Consider the following 12,630-nt stretch of genomic DNA (forward strand, 5'->3'; position numbering starts at 1 on the left):
TGTTATTAAATTATACATTATTATTAAATTATATTTAATAATAATTATATTAAAATATGATTAAATTATTTATTTTATTTTATTAAATTACATTTAATTATAATCCTATTAAAATTTAATAATAATAACAATTATCATCTATCTAAAAAAATTCGCTAAGAGTAGTATAATCATTTCACATTTTTTCCTTATGCTATTATAACATAATTTTATTCAATCAAACACAAGAATATTATTACAATTCTATAACATTCTATTCAACTAAATAATTGAATTACTAATTGCGCTCTATTCTATTACGTTGAACTAAACGTAATGTTAATATCTTCTTGAAATTTCCTCATACTTTTACCATGTACTCCCGAAATAGTAGTATTCACTATATTGGAATTTTGGGGGCGTTGTACCAACCTAATCCAAATGTATATTAAATTAATTTTAAAAAAACCATAAAAGTGATTAATTAACTTAATCAATTGAACTCTTCAATGTTAAATTTAAGTTAGTTATATTGGTTTAGCCAGTTCAGTTATAGTTGGAGGTTGATTGATTACATCAATTATTACAAACAGAAATGATCGACTTAATTGATTGCACCCGTCTATGGTAAACCAAGAATAGAAAAACTGAGATTAATTGCAGCTAGAGGTGTTGAAGAGTTGGACCGAGCTAAATAGAGGGCAGGTTTCAAAAATTCCAAGCTTGAACTTGAGCCCAACCTCGTCCAAATTACTTGTTTTATTGTTCAAAAATAATTTTATTCGTATTTAACTATGAAATGTATAAATATTAATATAAAATTTTTTTTGTTTTATAATTAGTTTTAAACAATAAAATAGGACAAGGTAGAAAAATATAAACTCAAACCAAACCAATGAAGATAGTCTTGCTGATAGTGCTGCAGCTGCTCGACATCATGTTGGCAATGTTGTTGACAGAGCCAACGCCCTAATACGAGAGCTGCTTGGTGGTTTTGTTTTCATGTTCTTTTGCTCGCGTACTACCGGTACCTGAGTACCATTCTCATTATGATTAAAAAAACCGCTTTTCCTGTTTCCGTTCAGAAATGAAATAACCAGACTATTTTGCCGTAGCATAAATAGTTAAAATCTTATTTTTTTACTGAACCGAGGTCCAAAGCATTTATCAACAAACCCAAAATCCCAATTATTGTGTTCGTGTGTTTAACTCGTAGAGGAAACCAACCCACCCTGGTTGGTAAACCAGTTCTTTTCGAACAGAATTTAAATTCTCACGTTCTTATACGCATCAGCACATTGTATCTTTATTGATTTAATAAATTTGTAGAGAAATCAAATCCTCCTGCAAGGGAAAATGATAACTGTTGAAATAAAAATGCAAAGGGCCTGTATTTTTAAGAAAAAGGGTAAGAAAGAGAGGTAAAGCCAGTAAAGGTGGGAGACTAAAACTTCTTCGCTACTTCACTCAAATACAAGGCTCAAACAAATGTGGCCAAGGTTCCGCAGTATACAAACTGTGACCAAACCAAATAACAGTTGAAAACTACATATGATAAACTGCATTTGAGCACCTCCGATCATGTTTTCCCTAGGAACACCATCTTTTTTTTCTCCTAGCCCTGATCAATCCATATACCATTATCAGTTAGACAAGATTTAATATTTTTTTACAACACAAAAATGCTGCCTACTCGTGAATACCTGAAAATATGTGGGGATCAAACCAATTCTTGTTCATGGCAGATTGCGGTTTACGCCAAAACAAAATAACATACCTACCCTCAATTTCTTCCTCCCTACTCATAACCACCAATGCCACTTAGACGTCCATGGAAGTTACCCCCACCACGCCTTGAGTGTGTCTGACCCCTCTCCTTGTACCTTGCACCAGTGCCATGAGATCCCTCTCTTCCTCCTTCAGGATTATTTGCTCTACTATTATTGTTATTATTTTGGGGTCCAACTGGCTGGTACTCGTAATGTGAATTGTGCCTCTGCCTCTCACGATTTGCTGGTGGGTTAGGCTGCTTTTCTTGACCAGATGAGCCCCAATCACCACGAGATTCATGCCCTCTGCCATATCGGTTAGTTTGGTTTCCATTTTTGCGGAACCCTGAGACTGAACGCTGCTCATTTCTAGTATCCATATTCGATGGAGGCGCCTCGACTGGAAGACCAGGACCTTGGTTTGGGGAGTGTGGGCGCTCTTTATGTGAAGTTACATTCCTTTCCCTCTTGGATTCATGAAGCCCAACATTATGTGCCTCTTCAACACCTTTTTCGGAGACATAATGATCTTTAGGAGGCAGAGTCACACCTTTACTGGTTTGTTTTTCTGGTTGAGATGGATGCGACACCTTAGCCTGAGGAGCAGAATCCTTTTTGTTAGTCCTACTAATTTCAGTACCAACATTTTGATCACTATCAGGCCTGCTTCCTCTTTGATTGATGGGTGAAGATTTGGGTTGCCAATGAGATGCCGATCGGTCCCCACCACCACGATTCTCTTTTGATGCAGCAGGTGAATCTAATTGAGCCATCTCAGGGGCTGAAGATCGTGAGTTAAGTTTATCAGCTTCCCCATTATTAGTTTTCTTGTGATCAGAATTATAGTTGTTTCCCCCACCCTTCTGTCCCTTGAATGGATGTCGCTTTCCTCTGCCTGTCATCCCCTGATATCTTGAAACAGGTACAGGTGGTACAGTAGAATCAGGATTTTCAGGCATGTTCCAACCATCAGAAGCATTCCATTCATCATACTTGGGCTGCTCTTTCACTAGGCTGGAATCAGGTTTCTGGGGTTGCTTCTGCTCAGTTGACTTCTGAGCATTTTTACTTGGAGTGGAATAATGTCTATCTTGCAAGCCTTGCGAAGTTGCCTCAGCTGAGGCCCGTTGCCGCCAAGATCCATGTCCTCTTCCCTGCCTACCATCATTCCTTGACTCTGTAGGGTTCCCCACTGTCCTGGTGGCTGTTTCTGAATGTTGAGAACATTCAATACCATAGGACCCAGAATCTGCTCTTCCCACGATCTCATCTGCTGCATTCGGATCATCTGAATGAGTTACTGGTTGCTGAGAAATTATTTGCTGAGCCATTTCTTTTGCAACAGGCTTTGGGATGTATCTCTCTATCTCAGCCCTCTTATTTCTTGGATTGTTCTGCACTTGATCATCATTATTTGTCTGTGAAGCAACATTCTCAACAGCCAACTTATGGCTAACCTCTTCGGTAACCTCAACTTTGGCATGTGACCGCACAGGTGCCCAGACAACAGCATCACCATGGACTGCAGATTTATAAGCCTGTGGATTTCGTGGCATCCTGCGAGAATGCTGAGATTTCCACTGGTTATTCAATTGACCATAGGCTTCTTCATTAGGAAAAGCTACATCCTGCTCTGAAGACTGATTTCCATCCTTTGATTCAGTCAGAGACTGAAATGAGTGAGGATCCAACTTAGATTCAAAAGACTTTGACTTCAAACTCTCAACAGAACTTGTATGATTTGTTTCTTTTGAAATCCCAGACCATAAAGGAGCCGTAGATGATGCCTCCTCCACTTTGTGTTTGTTCTTGCCACTCCTGCTATTTTTCTTTTTCTGGTGCATTGTGGACTCATTCACAACATATTGTGTAGAAATTGACTCGGACATTGAGTCAGTTTCATTTGCAACAGCCTCAGCAGATGGACCTGCATCAACTACTGCATCTGCACGGATATTTGGCAATTCAGTTGTACCTGTAGAAATATACTTCTCACTGGAACTCTTATCCAATGAGTTAGGATCCTTTTTCCAATAGCCCATATGCTTCTGCTTTGAAGTGCTACCATCGCTAGCTTGTGGGTGATTATGGAGAGAAGCATCAGCATTATTAACTCTCTGCTGCAAGGGCAAAGAACAGTTATGAATTTCTGTAGTTGCCTTATGAGCAATCTTTGTTGACACTGAAGGTTGTTGGTTGGACAAAACAGTTGGCTTTTCAAGTTCCACAGTGCTGCTTTGACCAACATCTGCAACTACAGTTGGGCTAGAAACCGAGGATGTTATTTCAGATCTGCTAGAGGGAATTTCATCAGCAAGCATTCTGGATTCTTCCTGCTTACTCTGGACAGCAATATCTGGGACAAATTCCAACTTCGGAGTAAAACCTTCAGCTGTTTGTGTACGCCTGTTCAACTCTTCCAGTTTAGCCAGAGCCTTAGCCTTCTGGTCTCTAGCCCGCTCTTCCTCCTCTTTTTGACGTTGTTTGGCACGCTGCTTAGCAAGTTCCCTCATCATGGCACGCTGAAGAAATTGTCAAATATATTTGTACATTAAATTTAGGTTAAAAACAACAAGGCATATAATATGAAGAAAATTACCTGCGCTTCGCTATCACTTGGATCATACACCGGAGGCATCAACTCACCCTCATCTCTTGCTTGGGGATATGATCCAGACTTGTCTGAAGCTTCTAATGATACGTAGTCTTGCACATTTGATTCAGAAGGGTTTTCAAAATGTGCGGCAGACTTTACATTTGAAGAATCCATAAATGGAAGTTTCTTTCTCCATCCATCAACATCTTCAGAATTGAATCTTCCCCTGCCTCGATGATCAGTCCTACCATGCCTACTATGGGTAGATCTCCTGTAAATGTGCATCTAAGTAAGAACCACAAACAAATTATCAAATAAAAGCAGCTAGAACGACAAGCAACCTGTTCATGTCAGCTCCACCAGCAGCTGGTAAATCCAGTCTCTTATCTCCAGCTGAAACACCTACTTCATTAGAGGTAGGTCCAGTCATTCCAGAAGCAAGCACTCTATCATGAAATACAGCACGAGACCCAGTAGCAACTTCATTTGCAAAATGCTTCGCCTTTGCATTAACTACTTGTGATTTATTTTTCAGCTCTTCCATTCTGCAAACAGACTCATAATGCCCATCAGAGGCCCGAGACTTTGCATTTAAACTCTCTATTTTCTGGATCAGGCTGGAATCTTTTGCAGCACCAGGGTCTTCTGGATGCTCCATTTTCTTCACTGAAATGTCGCCATATGCCCTAGCCTTTTTTACACCTTCAGATGACTTTACTTTGGCATGGTGATCAGATATCTGAGTGGAAGTTTCTTCAACAACTGTACTCATATTCACTTCTTCCTCCTTTCTCTGATCTGCTTTCCAGTCATTTTCCCATGACGATGTTCTCTTTAGATCACCCTTCTCTACTACACTGGTCACATTATCCTCTGACCCGTGCTCTTCATCCTTTCCTTCCCAGCCATCATGCTGCTTAAGAAGAACCTTGTATGGTCCTCGGTTATCATTTGGATGGCCAGATTCAAAATGCTCTGCAACCAATGCTTTTCCAGGAGGACCAAAGCCACTGGGCCGGGCATGGGAACTACCAGGATCTGGAGCATTTTGACCTGGATGCCGGTTATAAGCAGGACCAGCAGGCATCCCCATAAATGGCATTTCTCGCTCATTTAAATTACAATAGCCCATGGGAGGACCATAGTAGCCCTCATAGGCCACTGGACCAGGGTAAAATGCAGGTCTAATTGGCATACCTGGGCGGACAAAAGCATCAGGCATAGGGCCTCTATACATATCTCCATTTTTTGGATGAGGTCCCCTTGGCCCTGCTCCTGGAGGAGGAACTGGTCGTGGATTTGCATGAGCACTACCAGGAATCTGAGGTCGATAGTAAGGAAATGGCTCCAAAGGGAAGCCCCCAGGAGGAACTGGCGGTCCATATGGAGGACCTACAGGAGGTCCTCTATACCAGACACCACCTGGATGATTGTTAATTGGTGGACCATGCCAAGCATCATAATGCTGGGGGGGAATAGCAGTATTAGGGTATGGATGGGGTCCTCGGGGATCTGTATGCCACTTCTCCATGCTAGGTCGGACTCCATCTTCACTATATGGAGGATTATCTCTTCTCCAAAAATTTGCAGCCCCACTCTTTTGATTTTCGTTCCCAGAGATATCAACTGGAAAAAGAACACGCATAAACAACTTAATCATATCAGAGTGTTAAAATCCAATATAACAAAAGTTGATGTGAAACAAAAATGATGCAAACAGAAAGTTGCACACAAACCAACAGAAGTCCCAATTTTCTCTTTAATTGGTGCGACTCCAGAGGATGAACCAGGGCGACCTTGAGAACCATGCTCTGCAATTAAAGTTAATCATTGAGAAGGAATGGAAAAGAATGGCCCACTCAAGCGCATAAATCCATTAATTATCCTGTGATTATCCTACTTTACTAAATCAACGTAGAAAACACACAACAATAACAGATATCATTATCAGCCTGGAGATGGAGCTTCACATGCCAATCCAAGAAACTCCCCCATCCACATTTAAAATACATATTCCAGTATGGCTATTCAGCAATAAAAGATTTCATCAGAAAATGGAGCTTTCAATATTGAACTTCATGCCATACAAGTGATTAAGCTACAAATATTTAAACTAAAAGTTAAATATTAGGTGGAACAAGCTTTTTTTTTTTTTTTGGGGGGCATAAGTGGACGGCAAGTTTTCTCATGGAGAAAAAGTTCATTTGAGAACGCATACTAAGGTAATGTTTTGACAGAAGATCAAACTTTAAACCACAAGGATAAATATACAACCAAGAAAAAAAAAAAGAACCTTGCAACTCTGCGTTCTTTCCAGAGGTATCCTTTTCAGACCCAAGAGTAGGGAAGTCTCCAGAAGTGAGAGAAAACCCATCATTCTTGGAAGATGCCATTCCCTGAAAAGTAAGATGGTAACTGCAACATTTAGACATAAAAGAGCAAATTGCAACAGACTGGATATGTGAAGCATAAAACAGATCAAATTAGCCAAACCATAAAACAGTAAAACATCTCACCCTTCACCACCTCAAAACTACTTAACTCATAAACTGCATTGTATAGAATAATAATAATTAAAGTTAAGTTCAACCAAGCTGTATAAACCATTACCCAATAACAAATGATCAGGAAGTAACCTTGAGTCTAACATCACAAACATAGTAATTACAATGAGCTTGAAACTATAACTGAAACAAATACTTCATATCAACAAGAAAAAGTTTTACATATAAGCACTTTGCAATTAATATCAACTTTGACCAATGAACACATTGACTAGATGACCATACCAATTTTTCTGCTGTCCCAGATCCACCCCATGCCCCCGAATATTCCGGTACAGCTTCAGCAAACCGTGATAACTGAGAGCTACCAGGTCTTGTTTCAGCACTTCGAGGACGCAAAGAAGCAAGTGATGTCTGACTTGAAGCCACTGGTCCAGAAGATGACGATGGTCTAGAATCAGAACCACGTGCATTAGCAGGTTCATGTGCTCTGTCACTACCTGCTGTAGAAGGTCGTGTGCCGCTGCCACCAGATGAAGGGCGAGCACTTAGATGGCTAGGTGAACTGCCACCACCATCAGTATTTGGAGACAATGTCGAGGAGCCCCATGCATTTGATGAAGACGAGGATTTACTGCCCCAACTAAGGGTGCCCCTATATGTATAGAACAGTTCAAGCTACTGATAAGTATTTCTACCATCCAAAAAATGATCTCTATTTCACAGAAGTCACAATACGTGGTGGGATTTAAACATATATACTAAACATATATATAAAGACATTTAGACATGATATTACTTACTTGGGAACAATTTCCACATTAGGATCCAGGCCATGATTTTCTAACCTTGAAGCAACAGAGAAAGAATAGTTTAAAATGAAGAACCCAAGGGCCTTGTTTATTTAACCTTGAAAAAGGAAAGACTGTGCACCATGGGAAAATAGAGTACCTTTGACTAGGTAAGTTTATAGGTTTTGGAACAGCAACTTTTCCCAAAACAGTCATGCCACTTCGCCTTGCAGAAGCCCATCTGTAGAATAATTAGCATCTTAAATAAAAAGCAATTTACATTGCAACATGCTGAGAACCATCCATTAGGGTTAACAATACGGAAGAAAGAAATGGCAAGACAGCAGAGCAACAATGGCTGATAATGCCAACAAACTAGGTGCAACACTTCCTTCAGGAAAAGGGAGGGCCACAGGCAGCCCACTCTAATATTCACTTAAGCTACTAGAAAGAAAAGGGAGGATACGCACATAAAAATTCCTGTTATCATTCTAAACATCAGTGTGACCAAGGTGTGCATCTAGGTGCTGCAAGTAGCACAAAACAGCAAAAGCACCTCAAACCATTCCAGGCACATTGATTAAGTGCACACACCTAGTAAATCTAGGCACAACTTTTTGAAAGACGAGATTGAAAAAAAAATCTAACTGAAGTTATCTTCAATTCTTTTATTTCTAACTTGGTTCATTAGATGTACCTTTATTATTAATAAGGAGAATCAAAATATCTACTCAATATTTGACTATTCAGCAATAGACATGGAAGCATAAGTAAATCAAGCATATTGTCCAGCAAAAGAAAATAAAATTTTGCTTTTTTGGTATATAATTGGACCACTCTTTAGAGTTTATATCATCATAAATATATATTGTAAGCTTGCTTTCTTTACATATACACAAACACACAGAGAACACGCACATAAATATTGCGCCTTCAATAAATGAGCACCTTTTTTTTGTATTTTTTGGGTCAAGCAATACAAAGTTCTAGCACCTAATGAATCCTTGTCCTTGACAGGACTGCTAAAAATCATTTCAAGAAAATACACTGTTCTCCAATCTTGAATGAAAGCAATAATTCTTAAGAATATCCTCTCAGATATTTTTTCTCCACTAACTTACATAATTCACAATTTAAAACACAGAAATATAAAAGATAACAGCAAAGATGGAGGAAAGCTTAAGTTAGCATTCTAATAAAGGATAATAATCATTAAAGTTTCATCATCCTCTTTAATTCATATGGCCTAAGGTCAATGGAATATAATTCAAAGAGTTAGATTTAAAACATTTTTAATCAGTTAGGCAAGGACTCTTTCCTAATTTGCACATGAAACAATTCTTAGGTAACATACTTCACTGTAGCAGTTTCGATCAATATACCAACACCTAATGCCAAGTAGGAGAGCATACATGGTCAAATTTAAAAAGGAAGCCTCACCGTTAATCAGACAAGTATCTCAGCAAAGGAAATTGATTTCTAAAAACAAATTACCTCCGTTCTCCAGATAGAGTACTTGATGTCATGGTTCAGATTTTGTTGCAAGGTCATTCAAACAGATTGATCAACATCTGAAAAGAAGTAAATTCCATCAGGTCGACACTTTGCAATGTCTAAAAACAAATTCCGAAAAGAAAACACTATAATGTTGTAATCAAAAAGAATAATCTGCATGGAATATTCAACAATTAGATAATATTAGTATGTACATCTTGGCACAAAGACACCAATCCCTTGAAATCCAGTTCTTTATAGGTCAAGATCCACAAAGCACCCATACATCATATATGAATGATAGCACATAAAAACAGATTAATCAACACTCATGCTAAGTTTAGTAGGAGTATTATTTTTTCCACATATTTTATACTTGAGTTGGCAAAAATATTTTCAATTGATAATTTTTAGCCATTGACATGACTTGTTTGTGATAAAGAGGAGAATTTTTTTTGTTTATTGTTAAGAGGTCTTATTTTTCACAGGAGTTTTACTTATCTTTCTAATTTCAAGTTTAAATTTGCACTAATTATTCTTTATTTTATGTCTAAATGTTTTAACACATGTATTTAATAAGCATTTTCCTCATGTTATTACACTAGTAACCAAACGTGTAGTTAATGAGGTATTTGAACGCTGAAGCAAGGATTATCAGAAAAGAAAAACAGAGAACCGTATGTAGGTCAAGATATATAACATTTAACTGATGAACACTAAAGTGGGGGAGGGGAGAAAAAAATCCTAAAAGTTTACACGTAATATTGTGGTTAGTGACAGAATGTAAAAGTTTTTCACACTTGCTACTTACCATTGATGATAACAGAACAATTATTTGCAATGCTTTTAAATCATTAACAACATAAATACTTAATTTTATCTCATAAAATTTTGGCTTTATAGTCCTTTAGAAAATAGAAAAGAATCTTATTTTTTAATTAAATGCTCACATCTAACTAGCTAGAAAGATTCAGAGAAATGTTAACTTTAGTTTTTTTTTTATTATAAAACTTATCATATAATGTTGATGCTTAAAGGTTTGTGTAAAGAATTTTACAATATCATAATACTCTGGTATATAGATTAAGAACTTTGGGTATTAAAAGAAGTACAAAAAAAGAAGAAAGAGGACATGATTTTGGAACATCATAAATATGGTGGAAGCAATAAACTGAATGCACCCAGTAGGTTAGCATAAGACTCCTACTTTGTCATCTTTACGGCCTTCACAATTATCCATACCAATAAACATAATTTTACATAGGAATACTAGTAACCAAGCTGAATCTCCTTTTATCTGCTTGCAAACCACCAAATCAAAGTGAATGTAATTTATCATATAACATTGATGCTTAAAGGTTTGTGTAAAGAAGTTTACAATATCATAATACTCTGGTATATAGATTAAGAACTTTGGGTGTTAAAAGAAGCCAAAAAAAAAAAAAGAGGACATGATTTTGGAACATCATAAATATGGTGGAAGCAATAAACCGAATGCACCCAGTAGGTTAGCATAAGACTCCTACTTCGTTATCTTTACGGCCTTCACAATTATCCATACCAATAAACATAATTTTACATAGGAATACTAGTAACCAAACTGGATCTCCTTTTATCTGCTTGCAACACCAAATCAAAGTGAACGTAATTTATCATTTATCACTATTCTTCTCCCAAACTTACAACAAAATTTACATACAGAGGACCTAAGCATGCATTTCAGCCTTCTCATATGTTAACTTCTATAACCTACATACAAACTTTATAAATCCTATCTGTAGGAATGAACAAAAACCAACCCAGCTAGGTCTACTGGCAGTACTAGTACTCACAAGAAACCAAATTTAAAAACTTAGCAAAAAGGTTTTCAAAAATTTAAAGATTTACGGCCAAGCAAACACCTCAAACCTAAAGATTGATGATCATAAAACCAAATCATAATCTTTGACTCTAAGAACCCACGGCAAATATGTTATGCTTCATAGTCTATCCTAATTATCTTCAATGGGCATTTCCAACATTTTAACTCCGCATGTGAACTACAATATTCTCATGTAAAACCACCAAAGCAAATAATCTTTCAACGATCAAAAAAGGAGGGGAAATTGTTGGTTTTGCATCTATCTTCTCCCTAAACACTGCTCCATCAGTAAAACTCAAAATAAACCAAACATCCAACAAATTCCAAGTATCAGTTGAGAAAGTATATACACTTCCAAAAGAGACTTATTATTGAATCCATGTCCAATAGCTTCCCATTTTCTTCACTTTTAGAACATAACTCTACTCAAAATTACACTTGTCAAGTTTCAAAATTCATCCCTGCCCACAGTAGTTAGTAAACCCTGATTTCTCAACACTACACCTGTCACATAAACATCTTCACTGACATCGCTAGTAGCTATGTCTGCAACAAACCTTTAATTTATTTTCCTACTCTCCCTATTATCAGAAAAGTTCTTCACTGCATTTTATTATACCCGAAAATTAAATAGGTAAACAAAAAGAAAATAGAACAATCACATGCAGTAAAGTATCACTATTTGACGTAGAAAGCTAATCAAATTATTTAAAGCCTAAAAACAAGTTAAACCGAACAAAAGAGGCTTCCAGTTATTTTAGTTCCCCAGAAGATCAAATCACGGCCCCAACAAAAATAAACTTAAATCAGATAGCGCATAAATTATGGAAACCGTAGGTTTCGTATATTATTAGAACCATTTCCTTTCTTGTCCAATGATTGTTTCTAAGGAAACAAGCAAACTCATTGTTTCTAAGGAAACAAGCAAACTCTAGATTGTAAACAAAATATAGAATCGAAAAAGGTGAGAAAATACAAGGAACCACTTGCCAGAGATAAGATGGGAAACTGGGGGGTCGTCCCTTAACGAAACCCTAAAGAGAGAGAAAACAGAAATAGCCTTGTCCTTAATTTAAAATTAAAAAAATAATAAGAGAGAAAGAGAGAGATATCGAAACCTAAGGGTTTCGTGAGATCGCGAGATGAGAAAAAAATTATCGGAAAATATGGAGGAGATCGACGAGGCTGTGAAAGCCGCAGTTGGGGTTCAGATCGGAAGAAAATAAAAAAAAAAAAAAAGAAGAAAAGAGAGAGCGAGAGCGAGAGAGAGAGAGAGAGAGAGAACAAAGGAAGTTGGGGATTGTAATTTGGACGAGTGACTCCCGTTTTAAATATCGATTCGGGAATTTTTTTTTTTTAACCTGATAAAATTTTTAAGAAAAATCTTATGAAATTTCTTTTAAGGGTGATGTAAAAAATATGAGGATAAAATTTGCTCAAAAGTCCCTATATTCTTTTTACATTTAGAATTTAGTTCCTTATTTTTTATTTCAAAGAATTCAATTAGGTGATAATTCAGATTACGGATTCAAATATCCAAATAGTTACTATGAATTCAGAAGATGCGAATAGACCTTCTCCATTATCTGAATTCGCATTCCTACAATTGCGGATTTGGGTATTCGATCCAAATCTA

At 37.1% G+C, this 12,630-nt stretch overlaps 1 protein-coding gene across 2 annotated transcripts; it reads right to left on the reverse strand.

Moving 5' to 3' along the window:
* Positions 1–1,257: 1,257 nt before the first annotated feature.
* On the reverse strand, positions 1,258–12,363 carry LOC108466102 (protein MODIFIER OF SNC1 1). Of its 2 annotated transcripts, XR_001868605.2 has the most exons (11): positions 11,985–12,363; positions 9,134–9,210; positions 7,800–7,880; positions 7,652–7,696; positions 7,134–7,503; positions 6,638–6,740; positions 6,081–6,155; positions 4,686–5,970; positions 4,348–4,615; positions 1,683–4,270; positions 1,258–1,600 (listed from the first exon to the last, which is right to left on the reverse strand). XR_001868605.2 is itself a non-coding variant. In XM_053025745.1 (10 exons), the coding sequence occupies exons 2-10, from the start codon at positions 9,163–9,165 to the stop codon at positions 1,778–1,780; spliced, it is 4,752 nt and encodes a 1,583-aa protein (XP_052881705.1). In that variant the 5' UTR covers positions 9,166–9,210; positions 11,985–12,363; the 3' UTR covers positions 1,258–1,777. The 2 variants fall into 2 exon arrangements, 1 of the variants encoding a protein (XP_052881705.1); XM_053025745.1 differs by having other exon boundaries at positions 1,258–4,270.
* Between the last annotated feature and the right edge of the window lie 267 nt (positions 12,364–12,630).

This window comes from Gossypium arboreum, chromosome 3 (assembly GCF_025698485.1).
Source record: "Gossypium arboreum isolate Shixiya-1 chromosome 3, ASM2569848v2, whole genome shotgun sequence".
Classification (NCBI taxonomy): domain Eukaryota; kingdom Viridiplantae; phylum Streptophyta; class Magnoliopsida; order Malvales; family Malvaceae; genus Gossypium; species Gossypium arboreum.